Raw genomic sequence first — 17,611 nt, forward strand, 5'->3', positions numbered from 1 at the left:
GACAACATTACAGTCGGAAGAGTGTGGGTGGATCAATAATCAAGACACATATTTCTTCAAATGGTTCGATGAAGATTAACTGCCAGCTCTTGTAGCCGATTCGATCAAATGTCCAACCGGTGAATTAATGAAACAGAAAAAACTATTTTGTTGCTATTAATAGAGTCACACTTGGAATATGAATTTTTATACAGAATGTAGTAACTCTGATAACGAGGAGGATGAAGATCTCCAAAACTTGGAAGATTTAGAGTGCTGCATTGAATCAACAGAAGTCGATAGTACTGACGACAAGGAGTAAACTTGAAAATTGGCTTATTTTATATTTCAATTTGGAGTTGTACGTTTTGTTAGAACAAAATAAATATCAAAATCATTATAATTGTAAGTGAAAAAATTTTGTTGAATTTTGTATAAAAAGTGATATATCCATGAATAAGATTATTAAATTGTAAAATTTTGAATAAACATGCTTCTTCATTAACACGACTGATATGGTCTGTCCGTATGTCATATCCAACCTATGCGTCTGCCATTAAATTTTTCTGTACAAATAATTATATATTTTAAAATATCAAAACGGCAGATATACTGCGATCATGTTTTGAAAGTCAATATTTACGAGGATATATTGAAAAATTCTTAGCCTACTATAGAACCAAACAAAATATCAATGTCAACATATTCTCCTTTAAATTGGATACATTTATTACAGCGAACCTGCGACATCTCTAGACCTTTCAAAAAAATGTTTCTTCTTGCTCTGCAAACCAGACCTCCACAGCTTTTATTACCTCCTCGCTAGAAGAAAATTTACGACCTTTTAAACCTTTTTTCAGTTGAGGAAAGAGATGATAGTCGGAGTGAGCCAAATCTGGTGAATAAGAGGGGTGTTCTAGTAATTCAAACCCTAAATCACGAATTTTTTCCATGGTAACATGAGATTTATATGCAGGGGCGCACACTGGAACGAAATACCGATTTTTCGGACATTGCTTTCTAAGTGCTACGCTACTAACACAATAATTTGTAATCAAAGTTACTTTTTTTATTTATTTATATTTTTTTTTAGCAATTTGTAATGTGAAGTGTGCTGTCTACAAAGAAAACAGATAGAGAAAAATATGTTTTATTTTGTACAAATACACATTTTTTTACAATATCTTGTTTACCACCTCTCTATTTACAAACAGCTAAACACCGCTTTCTGTATTTGTTATTGTGTCCAAGGTTGCAGGTTGTGGCAGCTAATCTCTTCGAATAATTCAAGTAGAAAACCTAAAGAAAACAATGCAACGAGTCGATTTTCGCCAAACCTTGACAGAAAAATTACAAGTGAGATTTTATCGAATCAACCCATAATTTTGTTCCTAAAAATATTTTCGAGGCAATGATTTTTTTTATGTTCAAATAGGGTCTAAAAGTTAATTGAGTAGAAAGGAACATGGGTAACACCATTTTATGAAAATTTAAATTTACTTTTTTTCGGTTGGGGTACTATACCCGTTTGTATTTTATCCTCAAAAAATATTAGTTAATTGATACTTTTTCAAATTTTATATCGAGTAAATATTCTGTAAGGGTTTAAGAACGAGTTAATATAAAAATTAATGTTTTTGTTTTTTGTCAATGTCGCGTTTTTCCTATTAGTCGTTCCAGTGTGGGGCGTTGTCCTGCAAAAACAAAACTCCTTTGGCTTTCTCTGTCTTTTCTCTTTAATTTTTTTCGGTAGAGTGGTCAGTAACGTCGAATAGTAATCTCCAGTTATTGTTCTACCCTTATTAAAAAAATAAATAATGATTACTACATGGCAATCCCAAAAAACTAAAACAAGAACTTTTCCAACAGATTTTTGGACACGAAACTTCTTAGGTCTTCGAGAACCATAGTGTCGCCAATCCATCGATTGTTGCTTTGTCTCTTGATCGTAAATATGTACCCAAGTCTCATTCATAGGAACAATTCGGTTTAAGAAGTTTACATCGTTTTCAAATCGAGCACGGATCGAACGCGACGCAACATTTTTGGTCAACATTCAAACATTTCAGGATCCATTTTGCAGCAATTTTTCTAACGTACAAATTGACGTGAACTATATGATGAACGCGTTCGTATGAATTATTCAGATATCTGTTTTAGCCCAATTCGACTGTCTGATAAAACCATGTCATGAACTGCAACAATATTTTCGGAGACTGACACAGAAACTGGCCTTCCCGATCGGTCATCATCTTCAATGGAATATTTACCTCTTTTCAAGCTTGCAGTCCAATTTTTCACGGTCGCATACGAAGGACATTGATCACCAAGGGTATTAAGCGTATCTTCGTAAATCTGTTTACCTCTTATCCCTTTTAAATATAGGTACTTGATGATGGCTCGATACTCCAATTTTTCGATTTTCACAATTTCGGTGGACATCTGTTTTCCTTATTGCGTAACTCTGGTTTACTTTTTTGACATCAAACTTTACACTGACACTTCTGACACTGTATCCCCATTTTCCCATTTCCCCAACGGCAGATGGGACAGTATACCTGGCATTTAATATGAAGTTTGCTACTTTATTGTAAGTCTGTGGAGCACTGGCTCTCAGTCTATACACATACTCGTATACATCTGTTTCTCTAAGTATATACTTGTTTTATACATAAAATATTCTTTATTTCTGAATACCCACATAATTACTCATAGTATATACCGAAATTTGAGTTGAAGGTACGTATACCTTTGTTATACAAAGAAAATACATATCTTTTTTATACATTGATGTGAATCTGTAGTAAATACATAAAAATAGAGAATTATAGATGGCGCTAGCCACGCCGTATACACACGCACCGATACACTGGTGTGGATGACCGCACTTTCTTTCACCGGAATGGTGTCCTTCGCGCCGAGGAGAAGCGTTGGTGGATCCGGCGTATATTGTTCACCAGACCGATGACGGTGCATATACACATCCATTATAAATCATACACCGTCCACCGCGAATCCGGCAAAAAAAAACGGTCCGTTGTCCGGTGAAAAAAACGGACGTCTACAAGCGCTCTTAATGCTTGAGTCTAGAGCAAATCTCTTATTTTTAATTAAATATAGTAACTTTCTGATTTATCAATTGAATATTATTTCTTTCAAAAGAAATTGCAAAACATTACATCCTTTCCCTTAGACGAAATAGCTTGTCCAAGAAAAATAGTTGTTATTGTAAACAAATATACATGATTTATATTCCTACAATATATCCGTAATACATACAATATTTTATGAATGTACCTAATGAAATTGAAGATAAAGCTTAATGAATATATATTACACGTACATGGTGAATATATTTGGTACAAACATGATATTATATACTTCTAGAGTATACTGTGTATGTGTTTGTGATATCTGGGGTGTGATCTTCATCCCTCAGGTGTGATATGTTTACAATCGGCCCATGAATAAATATATTTTGTTCAATGTAAATCGACGATTGATGCTGTTACTGTAAACTGTGTGTTTGAACAAAATTATTGCATAAAAGATTCAACTGATAGATAAAATATTTATGTATTGAATATTACCGTTATCTATACAGTGTTTTTAATGAAAAATAAAAATGAATCATTTCTTGTGAAATGACACATGAACATCAAATAAAAATAAAGGTGAAACAGTTTTCCCTATAATAAATATTTTATCTCATTTTTGATAAGGTGAATAAGATAAGTGATCGAAGTAATCAAATATGAAATACATTTATCAGTTGTACGATTACTATAACGCAAAAGGTGGAGATTTATAAAAATGAAGTTGTTCAAATCGAGTGTATTCTACATTGCCATTTTGGCCAGTGAGTATTTTATATTATTATTATTAAATCAGTTCGAAGCAACATAAACCATCAACCAAATCAAAAAAAGGTAACAAAATACATGTACCATTGAGGACATTTATTATCTAAAAACGTCATTAAGTTAGAATTTCTGAAATCGTTCATACTGAACACACAATTACAGTACAGTACCTGAAGACGATAGCTTGGTTATCGAAACGTGTATCAGACACTAGAATTGTGAGTTTTGGTGTAGTTCATGTACACATTGTTTTCAGTATGAAAGCATGATGTCAAAACTTTTGGAATGAAATATATAAAAAGAAATGACTGAATTTTTAATGAAGATTTTATTATTAGAGGTACTGGAAACAACAGACAAATAAATATATTTGATAAGCGACAAATAGGATTCAGTCTTTTATCTTTCTATAAATCCAATGATAATTATAAAAATTGTAACGCTAAAAAGTTTGATATTTCGGTTATCAAATCTAATGAACATTCCATACCAGAATTTTATTGGATCCTTATTGGGTCCATATACTAAATGTAAAACTGCCATTAGTCATAACGTTGTATCACAATAAATGTAAATGATGGAAACTGATACAGAGTCACCACTATTAACGATGGTCACAAGAAAACTACGGAAAGCCACACACCAAATAACGACACTGTACAATACTGAGATGACCCAAGTAGTGAACTTAAGCAAAAATATCATAGTGAATAAGCCCTCGAAAGGAAGATCCAAACTGGAGAAAAAGATCAAGCTACACCTTATCAGCGTTTTTAGATCCTAGTTGGTCTACTGTTCGTTTTGTTTCTATCTGTATCTATTCTACTCAATTTTTTTCATTTGTCTTGGTTATTTTTATTTCATTTTTTTATTGCAACATATTTCCTCATTTCGCCCTTTTTAGGGCGCTATGGGATCCATTATGTAACTAGCTCTTCTTATTAGGTGAATAGTCTTTTGGGTCCTTCTGTTGTTATTCAAATATTAAGTAATGATTAAAATAAAATAACATTATTACACAATGGAATTAAATTTCTCTGCTGCAAAATATCACTAAAATAAGCGATTTGAAATTCAAGAAAGTAGCAAAATATCCTGTATTAAAAAATGTATCTAGTCAGATTACAGTGCGTATAAACAAATTAGCTGAAGTAATTGACGATAATTATAAAACTAAACAATAGGTTTCAATTCAAAATAACCTAAAGCAATCTTTATAGGTATTGCTTAGTTTCCAGTAAAATTATCAAAACTAAACCATAATTCTTTACAGTGTTATTTACCTTCTGTACAGAGGAGGTTGAAGGTAGAAGAAAAATTTTAATGGGAAGGAAAACTATAAATCGGACATACCTTCGTAAGTATACAATAAATGTTGATAAAATTACTTAAAAACTATCGGTAAGTGGTACAAACGCATTTTATTTAAAACTATTCTCCTTGGATAATAAGAGGCTTTCATGAAAAATATGGAGAAAAATGTCATAGTTATTGTCACAGTACATATTATCGCAGTTTAGAAGAAAAGATATTGATGTCTTTGAGACAGTTGCAGGTGTGGCAGGGTGGAAAATTATTTATGGTCACTAAGTCGCCATGAATCAATCTTGTGTAACCAATCAGTATTCTACCAATCCCTGCATAATATTTTGAAAACTTGATGAGTAGTAACTGGCTAACAAGAATAGAATAGCTTCATTTCTGTTGCTGTAAAGGAATTGCTTGGAATTACTGGTCAAGATCTTGAATGAGGATTTCAGGTCCAGGCTAATTTGAGTTTTAGTAATTAATATACAGAACATTTCAATAGTAAAAATTGGGAAGATACATGTTATAATATAACCCATAGATAAGATATTCACGATATATCTACATATTTCATATAATGACAAATTTTTACTGTCATATGTTTGCTCATTTTTTGTCAATTATAAAAACAGTGCTATCCTAATGAATGTCACCCATGTTATGTCAGGAGCAGAGAAGGAATATTTTCATTGTTTTCCTGGCCGATGTCTCTAAGCAACAGTACTGTTGATTAGAATTCAACGGTGAATGAAATGAAATATTTGAAAAAAAATGTGTTAAGAATACTTCCTTATAAACTTAAGACGTTTCAGAGCTATCAGTGAATGACCTTTCATAAAGAATCAGTGGCTTACAGTAATGGATTCCCTACTTAGAGATTTATAGGCATTGCGAAGAGTCCTGTGGATATAGTGACAATTTTAAACGCGATAGACTACTGTTTAAATATCCGTTTTAACTAACTGCAGCTGTAAGTTACAATTTCTTGTTGACGCTAATCGCTGGCATAAAGCGTCAATTGAGGTGATGCAATTTTGACATCGCTCACAATTATTCACCCATTTAAGCTAAAAATTCAATCAAGTAATTATTGAATAAATTATAAATTGATAGAAGTGATATATTTTAGAGATTTTATAGCGTTTTGAAGATTGACGCTCTTATTTTTGTCGCTGTATTAATTCAAGACGACACTGTAGTGAAAATTATAACAACCGACTTCATTTGAATCTCTAGGCCAGTGTCGAGCGTCAACATAAAATTGCACTTATACTGAATAAGTTTGGGTGATCCGTAGAAACATATTTATGTTACAAAAACACAAGGATTTAGTCTGATATCGGACTAGAATAATTTATTACATGCATTTAAAATTACTAACAATGGAAAGTTTCAAACACTAGTTTATGACGCTTAATTATCACTAATAGAGTCATCCATCAGTCATTGAAAAGTCTATAGTAGTAGCATATTACACTTCGTTTCTGTAGAATAATGATATAAGGAGATACCTTAAGAGTATCACTTTATATATCACTATTTTGTTGTCCAATAGCAGCTTTAATTTTAATCGAGCCAGTACTTTATGTGTAGTTGAAGTTTACGCTTTGTAAGTAACAAAATTTATCTGTTTTAGGTGGAAACGCTGTTCCCGCTTATGTCATAGTTATCATTGTTGGAATAGCCCAAATAATTGTAGGGGCCGGTCTGTATGTAATAATGAAAAAAATGATAATTGATTCGCCGATTGTTGGAACTTATACAATAGCTCCCTCTGACCCTTAGTTTAAATTTTTGACGATTTATGTTAAGTTAACAGGAGTTATTTTATAAAAAATGTAAGATACTTCCAGTTTTGATAAAAGAAAAACTATATTACTCACTTGACAGTAGGGTATTAAATATAACTAGATTAATCACTACATAAAGTGGTAATCTTTATCTTTTTAAAACTTTCTTCAAATTCTCTTTAGTTTTCCTCAATGTTTATGTGTACATCTTAACAACCAATGTTCAAATACAAATTTTAATCAGATATTACTGAAAGTATCGAGTATGAGTGGTAAAACAATTGTTTATCATTTCCAATTTAATCATTTATACACAATTTTTCACTTATTTAGTAAAACGAATATACATTATTGAATAACAGTTATTTTATTGTACCCAAGTATTATTATCAAAAATTTAATTTTAGTTAATGCACCTCCAAAATCTAGACATGTTTAAGACACCAAACATCCTTCAAATAAGATACTACCACCAATTGGTCTATTGAAAATTTGTTCGAGGAAGGCAAAATGTTCTCATCCTGAAGTAAACTTTTTATTGTTTCCATAAATTAAGGACTACCTATATACACACAGCGTTATTGCACTCGAGTAATTTCAACTTCTGTAGGTTGTAATGTATGGAAAAGACATGCCTTGGTAGAGGGTTCTACAGGCTTGTACTTCTCGGATGCTAATATAATTTTCTTTTTATTCAATTAGATTTATATTGTATATTCACAAAGTATTAATTTCAGAATAAAAAATACACTATTCTGAGTTGGCAATCTACAGAATAAGGTTATACACTATGCATAACTTACACTTACTATTTCTGCTTGTATTTTTTGCACACAGCAAAGGGACAACATCAAACTATTAAATCATCAGGAAAGGGTACGTTTTTAACAAAAAAACATCAAAATCTGATATTATAAAAATATTTATAACCACAAAAAAATTCAAACAGAACTTTTCGATAAAAAATGAGGAATTATAAAAACGAATTTTTAGAATAAAAAATCAAATATTCATCCTAATGTGTATAACCTAAAAAACATTTAATATAATTTTTGTTTCATAAGTATGCTTTAAAATGCTTAATTGATCTAATTACACAAAAAATAAAAATTGTAATTAAATCCAAAATTACAACATATATGTAATCAATATCGGTCAAATTCACATTTTACAAATATATTCATATTGCAAAATTAAAGTATGTAAATCTTATTGAACTAATCACTGTCAGTATTAATGGTTTTCAACTTATCCCAATGAAGTTCTACAGTGAGATTTTGATTGTTATGTTGTATAACATCAACCGATACAGGAGCGTATAAATCTTTATCCATTGGAGACCAACCAGTATACTACAAAAAATAAGACATTATGAAACAATAGAAAACAATTTTCATTAGGCTTCATCAATCCTTTTAAAAATATTGTAAAATTTTGTACGTTAGAAACATATATGTAAGAATATCCTTGCCTAGTTCCATGTTAATATTTATCTTCTATGAAATCCAAAACTGGAAACAGATCACAGTCAACAATCAATCAAATATTAGGATTTATAATTTTTGGAAAATTAAAAAAAAGTCTGTCAGATTTTTAAACTTGGTGATCCCTATTTAAATAGAAATAATTTTGTCTCTAGTTTCTAAGAATTAGGTGCTTATTAAGTGCAACATTATTTCATATTCAACATTTAACCATAAAAATTCCTTGAATGAATTTTATTACTATAACCTCACTAGAAGTGGTGTATTTTGATGAGACAAATGCTTGTTCCAATATTAAAGATTATATTTAAAATCGATTCCATTTTAATTTTGTTCCTTAACCCATAATTTTGTTAGGGTCAGAATGGTCTGCCAGCTTTTGATATTTCACCAAGCATACTTTCATCTTATGGTCTCAGAAATAATCCATTCAAACAGGATTTAAGTGCTCCATTAAGTACAAGAGATTCCTGTGAAGCAGAATTTTGAATTCAAATTCTAACCATAAAAAATTCCTTGAATTAATTTTTTAGACAGCCTTACTAGAAGTATCCACCACTTGATGAGACTGATGCATGTTTCAAGGTCAAATCTTATTTAAAATCGATTTGATATTGGAACAAGAACCCAACTCCTCAAGATCTACCACTTGTAGTAAGGTTAAAAAATGAATAGAAACTTCTTCTTGACAGGAATATTTTGCACTTAATGAGCACTTAAATCTAGCTATCTAACGAAACCAAAATTATGAGTTAAGGAACAAAATTAAAATGGAATTTATTTTAAATAAGATCATTGATATTGGAACAAGCACTCTTCTCATCAAGATCTACCACTTCTAGTGAGTTCATCGAAACAAACAACAGACTACTTTTTGAGAAGAATCTGTTGCACTTAAAAAGCACATAATTCTTATATGAAACAAAAGGAACAAAATTATTTTTATTTAAATAATGATCACCTTTTTTTAAAAAACTATAAATGCACCTAATATTTAATTTGGGCACATAAATAGCACCTAAAAAGCCCCTTGTTTATGATACATTTTTGATCCAATTTTTTACTTGGGCCAGCCAATTTTATAGAGGTAATGAATTTTATCTTTTTCCCTCAGTCGCTCATCTTAGCATATAGGAAGAGCCAATCATATGTATTTTCATTGGTCATAAGATATTAATAATAGTAAATGTATTTACTATGGATGAATACTTTATATTGAATAGGAAAAGTAATTAATACGATTGGAGTAAAAGAAAACAATTTATAAGTGAAAAAACCGTCTAGTATCTACCATAAATTGATTAATAATGAAAACAAACATAGAACAGAAACCTATTTTTCTCATAATCAGTACAAAAGTCTTTTTATTCTTACTGGATTCCAGTTATTCTATAATCAATGGAATTGATTCACCTTTTAATTGAAAACCTTATTAAAAATTCTAGAATGGTAGAAAAAGAAATGGACAGAACCAAAAAATAAGAACATATCACAACCAGGAATATAAATATCTGAACCAAACTAATGACAAAGAGGAGGAGTTTAAATCAGAACAATCAACTTACAATAGATGTATTCTTATGCCTAACTTTTCCATCATCATCAAACGCCTCATATTTTTGTAAAAGTGCTTTACCATCAATTCTCCAAATGCAAGGATGTTTTGAGGGGTCACCAACTTGAGCGTCTTTTTTAAGGATAACAAATGATCCAGTCTGAAAACAAATAAAAAATAAAGTAAATATTTAATCAATATTTTTGTACTAAATTTATACTAGTTACTCCTATAATAATGTAAGTTTATGTAATTAATTCGGCATATCAAATTTATGTCAGTAATAATAATTTTATTTGTGCTAACCTAATTAACTCCTATAACATTCTCAACTTTTTAAAGAAAGTTCACTAAGTATTTTTCAACAAATTGAGAATATTCTATGTTTTACTGTGAAAATTATGTTGTGCAGTAGGTGAGTTCATAATGATGCCAGTATACATTAAAATTATCACAAGTGCTGCCTTATATTTCATTTTTTAATGTTGTACAAGATTTATGAAATATTACAAAAAAAATTATTCACTTTCTATATTCTTTTTTGAATTTTTAATATATTGTTTGGACAATAAAGGTTTTTAAACAAAATAACACATGAATATTAAAATAAAATTTGTTTTAACCAAATACATCCATAAACATACATTTGAAGCTTAGCAAAAGTTAAATTTGAAATCACTAAAAACAACTAGCTATTACTAGTCAATGTTATCAGGTTAAGTCTACTATATCAAGTTATTATAATTATTAATGGGTTTCTGTATTTGAGGCTTAAGAAATGATGAAACATTATATTATAGATTTCTTTAAAGATAGGTATTGTGTTCATCAAATACATTTTGATAAAATTAGATCTACACAAGTTCAAATCTATTTAATAAAAAAAAAGTTGATTAAATATGTGGTCTTTCAACTGGTAACATATATTATTCTTTGAAATATTAATATATTAGTCTCCTCAATTTCAAAAGAAAAAAATTATCAGTGTAATTTCAATAAAGAATTCAGAAAGTGTAATTGTAAATCATTGAACTTTGTGTGTTCAAGGCAGTGAAAATATACACTTGATTCATTAATTATTGTAAGCGTAATTGTCAAGTAAAGACATTCTAGTTCCAAATAAGAATTATCGATTTTTATTAAATAAAGACAACTGATAAATTCAAATAAAACAAAAAAGACATCAAATCAAGGTTATAGTGAAAAATTGTTGAAAATGTAAAACATCATGAGATTCATAATTGATTGCTCTTTTTTGTAATTTATGAATGAATTTATATATTTTTAAGTTGGATATCTTTGGTTTAAATCTTACTAAATTTTTTTACTCTAGTTTTCTTATCACAAGAGAAACCAACCTCAATTTAAATTATGTACAGTTACATTTCTGAAAATTCTCTTTTTCTTGTATCTGACTGTGTTTCAAGTATTTTTGAAGATTTATAATTAAATGTATGTTTTTTCTGATATTCCTTGATTTGTTAATACACATATAGTTTTATTATCAATTTGATGACTTTTAAATAAATTTTCTAAATATTGAAATGTTTGTCCTATGTGAACAGCAGCACATCATCACAAGAACCTCACATATAATGTTATTGATGTTTTAGATTAGTGTCATATTTTGATAATGAATTACTTATGTCCTTTATAATTTATTTTTATGAAATATTTATTAAAATAATTTGATAACTGTTAAGAAAGATCTTATCAAAAAAAATATCGGAAGGAGAGTTGTGTGTGAATTTTATATTAATCAAGAAAAAAATGCTTACTGCATATTCCTCAGAATATATAGTTTTTGGTATAAATTTCCTATGAATTCCTCTAGTGCTTGAGTTACTTGTGGCAGTAGTTGAAGCTACCTTAGATTCAGAATTCTGAGATGGTTTCTCTGACTTTTCTTTATCCGAATCTTCATTATCTTCATTCTCGGCTTCTACTTCCTCATGATCTTCATCATCTTCTTGTTTGACTTTCTTTTTAGAAACACCATTTTTGGACTTTTTCTTCTTAGGTTCACTATCTGAATCTTCTTCACTGCTGCCATATTCTACTACAGTCTTCCTAGGTTTTTTACTTAGCCTTTTAGATGATCGTCTGTTATTCTTCTTAACCTAAAAGACATCAAATATAAGATAATAGCTGCCAATTATGAATAGTTCAGTAAATAGTATATTTAAGAATATAATACTAATAAAATAAACTCCAAAGACTAAAGCCTTGATTACCTATTTAAAAAATTTAAACAAATTATTTTTTATTCATACATTCATGGATAACGAACAAATACAAATATATGAAAATCATCTTATCTGTTCAGTTGGAAATTTCCTTAATACTCCCATCCAAGCACTACCCCAAATTTCATATTTTTTTATAACTGTTCTAATATCTTGAAATATATATGATACTGAATCATTTCTAACATCGGAGGTAAAACTCTTCCAAATATTTTTATTTTCAAAAAACTAGTTAACTGTTTGTTTATTATTTCATACCTCTATATCTTTCCACTCTTCTCCGGAACTTTCGTAAACATCTGGGTCATCTTCGTTTTCTGAGTATTTACTCATGTTCTGTAAGAAAAAGCCTTATATATTAACAATTTAATGGCGAAGCCATGATAAGAGATATACAAACATGTCGATTATTAAACTAAACGCCATCTACACATGATTATACTTTGTTATTTTTTAAAATTATTAACTAAAAAATAAGTAAATTAATTAAATGCTGTCACCTTTATTTAATTTGCACTTTTACCATATAAATGTTATATAAAATTGAAACTTAACTGTTAATGTAACTATAATCAGGACTACGCGGATTGTTTTTACTAACAGCAAGCACGCCACAGTAGCGACAACTTTCGATTACATTCATACCACAGATCTAGATCACAAACGTCAAACGTCATGTCTAGCAACCTATTTTATGATCTGTCTAAATTTTACTACTATAACATCTCCATATGTTAGAGAATGCTTAAAAACTAATTTATAGTGGTAGACAAAAACAAGGCAGCTTTGTTAGGTCCACGAAGTATAGATATCTATACTTCGTGTATAGATGCAAGAAGTTCGAACGTAATGTTGAAAGAACGGCATAAATTTAGGTGACAGATATTTCGCAGGTAGGACGCGCTACTACTAAATTTTGACATTTTTCTGCCACTTGTCACTAGCGCTGTAATATAACCAAAATTTTTTGGATATTTATTTTGAAGTTGAAATATTTGAGAAAGTTTGATAAACAAACATGAATGAAGAACAATTCGCAATTGGACTGACAATAAAATAGTACTTTTGGTTAACCTTGTGAAAAAATACAAAGAAATGTTTTCGATAGAAACACAACAAATTTGAAAAATAAGTGGGTCAATAAATATTTGCTATAAGACGAATAAATTTTTTTTCTCGGCGCGTCGACAATGTTGATAATTTCTTCATCATCATTTTCAAATTCATATAAAGTGTAAATCTTAGATCATCCTGCCAAAACCCTTTATAATATTGAAAAAACGTGAACAATTTGAAAAAGTTAGGTTCAGATCATCTGTTTTATGTTAAGCTGAAGTTTAAACTGGCCCAGAACGCCGATATCTTTAAACTGTAATTTGTGGGTAAATGCCGTACATAAAGCGTGGCCTTATGCGGAAAGTCTCCTTACTATTGAAAACTCTGGAAAAATATTTTGAGGAACGTGGAATTAAATAAAAGTTAAAGGAAATTTTTAGAAGCCTAAAACGTTTTTAACTCAGCAATATCGAGTAATTAAAGAAATAAGAAAAGTTTCGTATATGGAATACAACCCAAAATTAGTTAAAATACGCCTTGACAATATTGTGTTATTGAACTATATCTAACTAAATTGTGTCTATTAAATCGAGGTAAGTAAATCTGGTACTACTGAATGAATATGGTTTTTAGCTTTTTTGATAATTGCTGCTATATTTTCATCTATTGGGATTTCAATATCATGTCTATATCATATCAAAAATTTCTGCATACAAAACAACATACTGTAAATTAATTCTTGAACCTTTTGAAGGTTCTCTGAGATTTTAATCATTTCAGTATGAAGTCTTTCTAAAACATTCTTGATTACTCAGCTTGCAGTGCACTTATCAATACCTTTAACAACAAAAGTATGTAATACACACCCTTCGAGGTTTTCCTAACTTTGTAATAGTTTGTATACATTCTAACACCTAACTACCTGTGAAATCTCCCATTGCCTATAGTGTTGATCCTATAGCCACATATCTTAAAAGTAAGTAATACCATTTCCTCATTAGTAATTGTATGAATTCTGCAAAGCCCTTGGAAACACTTCTAATTCTATTATATCTATAAAATACCAGACATTTTTTATATATTTTTTGTTGTATGTTATGTGTACAAAATTTTTCTAGGAAAAGAAATTTGAAAAAGCTTATATATGTTTAATTGATGTAAAAACTATACAAATAAGAAGGGAATCGGGCCTTATCACGAGTAATCTTAAAGACACTTAGTCCACTCACTCATCTTTCATATTCTTTATAACTTCCCCTATTTCTTCAATAATAAATTGGATTGTTCCTTAAGTTCGTCTTCAGTGAATTCCAACTCTCAAATATCTCCTCTACATACATTTTTACAATGATTATTATTTATTTTTAATCAGAGACAAACACAAATCACAACAACTTTCATATATATGAAAAGCCAAAATTAGGAGCAAAAATTTAAACATATACCTATATAATACTTATAAACTATTTTAATATAATTACATATCAACTACTTTTATTCATTACTTTAAAAATTATAACTATTATTATTAGTTTAACAAACTTTGACACATACAACGCCCGTGAAATTAACCCAGTTCGCTACCTTTCTTCCAGACCTGCATGTAAAACCGTGGTAGGTACCAAACCATTTGTTTAAAAAAAAATAGATTTATGCGAACAAAAGTTTAAAAACATTGAGTTTATAGAAAGAATTGTTTCTGTGAAAATTTACTATTAAAAATATTTTTGAAAATTGAGTATCACGATAATTATAACATATAAATATTCTATCGTTTTGATTAAAATGTAATTCACAAATGGAACTGGTAATTTTTAATTCTTTACCCCGATTACTGAGATTCAATATCCTTTTAGAAAAAAAAATAAAATAAAACTTATCACTCTGGAAAAATAAGAATACAACATTATTTAGAAATTACACTAATATATTAATCAATTTATTGTAAACATAAAATTTTCAACATTATTCTGAGGCTACTCACTGTTGGTGCTTTGAATAAAGTTACTTTTCCCAAATTCTCACTTGCCATTAAAGCAACAATACTTCTCCATTTCTCAATAAAAATAATTGTAACAAAATAAATTAATATTTTAGTTAATTTATTTTTACATTGAAAAGCCAGGTTTGCCAGTCCATGCATTAACGATAATAGAATTGATACCTCCTGAATACTTGTGCAACCGGTGGCAAAAAATAGAACTACGATCTAGGTCTATTCATAGATCAACCGCATCTTAGGCCTATTATTGTGTACATTTATAATGAAAAAAATCCTATACCGTTTGGACTCCTTGTGTCTATACTTCTTGGAAGAAGCATTAGAGGTCTTTGACGTTTATGATATCTATATGGCTGCTGGAAGGCAACTATTCTTGGGATTGGGGTTCTTAATAGTTTTTTTCTTGTTTAATCGGCTTAAGTTGTATTTTCCGAACATTTTTTTGACGATCGTGAATAATTGAGCTATGGAAGTATTGAAAGTGTAGAGGTATGGAGAATCATCTCAATGTATCAAGAAATGTCCGATTAAAGAGAGAAAATTGAGGTGGCGCTTCAGTAGCAGTAGGGAAGACTTCTTTTCCACCAGCATACTGTTTAACGCAGATTATATACTCAAGTTATAGATGGCGCTAGAATTTATGTACGACTTTGCACCTACGTGTATGTAACTGTCAAAAATATATACAAAACAACAACTATATGAATCATACTTACCTGGCGTAGGGGTTACCGTGATCACGAAGGCGGTTCCCCCAGGATGAGGCCCTTTCATTGCACTTTGGATTGGGCTGACTCCTGCGATTATCCCTAATGCGGATAACTCGGGCGCGCAATTTTTGGTAGTCGGGACTGCGTACGCGCTGTCCCGATCTGTTGTAGAATTAAAACATAATATATTAATTATGCGTGTGTTTATTACTATTATATTTAAAAGTGCATCCAACAGTAAAGTGCACTTATATACAACATTACTTATAAGTTTTGGCGTTTTAGATTTTCAGCTTAGGGAAATATTTGGAAAACAGGTTGTGTCCATTGTGATTTGTGTGATATATTTAAAGAAATAGATCGATAGTTGTTGGGAAAGTCCTTGTATATGGTGAGGAGAAATGTTTTGATGTTTGTTTTTGTTTCTTAAATCATAAATATCTGTTTTCCCTTTCTTGAATATGTTTTTTTTCATTATTTTCGGATAATTATTTGCATATCTGATAGGTGGATATATATCTATCTGAGAAACTTATTATCACAATTATATATTTCGGGTTTCGAAATATATTTTTAAAAAACTTTATTTTTGAATATTTGAATGAATACAATTAATCTCAAGATCGAACTAATTATAAACATTAAATATCATCGAATTGTTTACAAACATCTTATTTATAATAAAATAGTGCTGATACATGTTTACGTTATTTGATACAAAAATAGAATAAATGCTGATAGATATTTATCATATTTGATACAATGGTATTGTTTTAAAAATGTCCTTCAGGAATTCTTCGCATGTAACTCCTCCATCCCTAAGAATGAAAAATGACGGAGGTATTTTTCATCCTTTGTTTTCTTTCCTCTTCTAATTCAATGTCTTCTTTCTTCATTTCTTCTATTTTCTGTTTTCTTACAAACTTATATTTATATTTTCGAATTATCCAAAATATCATTAAAATTATACAAATTATTATTATTACAGTAAATAGTCCTATCGATACATGACTTTGTGGATTATAAATTTCGTGAATTGGTTTTATATTCTTAGCGATGTTATTAATTTCATACAATTTATTAAAATCTATATTAGTTAAATTAGGGGATTTATAAATTTGATTATTCAAAAATTTAAAGTTTAATTTCGGTAGTATTATTGATTTCCCTTTTTTAATTTGTACATTAGTTGAGAAAATTTCACTTCCTACTTGAATACTACAATTTTTTGGAATTTTTATAAGTGATGGATACATTAATTTAAAATAGCGATCTGATACACATTTAGAAATTACATCAGTTTCTAAATTTGGAATCACTAAAAGTTCATCATTCGTTACTTGTTCCAATATTGTTTCTTGAAGATTAATTTCACTAATAACACAATTTTTACCGGAATGTCCATTTAAAAGTTCAACAGTACAGTTATCTTGTAATTTGAAAGTTTCTTTACAATAATATTTTCCTTCTAATTCAGGGCATTCTTCTTTGATGAAAGTAACTTCTTTTTGACTTCTGGCCAAGTAAGGTTGCGGAGGGATAAATATTGTATGGTTTTGAATTACGGGGTATAAATGGAAAAATTCATAGGTTTTAGGTTTAAGGATTGGAACATGGG

The 17,611-nt window shown here is 29.5% G+C and overlaps 1 protein-coding gene and 1 non-coding gene across 2 annotated transcripts; one reads left to right on the forward strand and one right to left on the reverse strand.

The window, feature by feature from the left end:
• Positions 1-7,003: 7,003 nt before the first annotated feature.
• LOC130904181 (leiomodin-2-like) lies at positions 7,004-12,879 on the reverse strand. The gene is made up of 5 exons (XM_057816801.1): positions 12,726-12,879; positions 12,484-12,561; positions 11,758-12,099; positions 9,990-10,139; positions 7,004-8,292 (listed from the first exon to the last, which is right to left on the reverse strand). The coding sequence occupies exons 2-5, from the start codon at positions 12,556-12,558 to the stop codon at positions 8,158-8,160; spliced, it is 702 nt and encodes a 233-aa protein (XP_057672784.1). The 5' UTR covers positions 12,559-12,561; positions 12,726-12,879; the 3' UTR covers positions 7,004-8,157.
• Positions 12,880-15,991: 3,112 nt separating this feature from the next.
• LOC130890984 (U1 spliceosomal RNA) lies at positions 15,992-16,155 on the forward strand. The gene has a single exon (XR_009058812.1). It is a non-coding gene; the product is annotated as a U1 spliceosomal RNA (small nuclear RNA).
• The last annotated feature ends 1,456 nt before the right edge of the window (positions 16,156-17,611 follow it).

The sequence above is a fragment of the Diorhabda carinulata genome, chromosome 2, assembly GCF_026250575.1.
Source record: "Diorhabda carinulata isolate Delta chromosome 2, icDioCari1.1, whole genome shotgun sequence".
NCBI classification, from domain to species: domain Eukaryota; kingdom Metazoa; phylum Arthropoda; class Insecta; order Coleoptera; family Chrysomelidae; genus Diorhabda; species Diorhabda carinulata.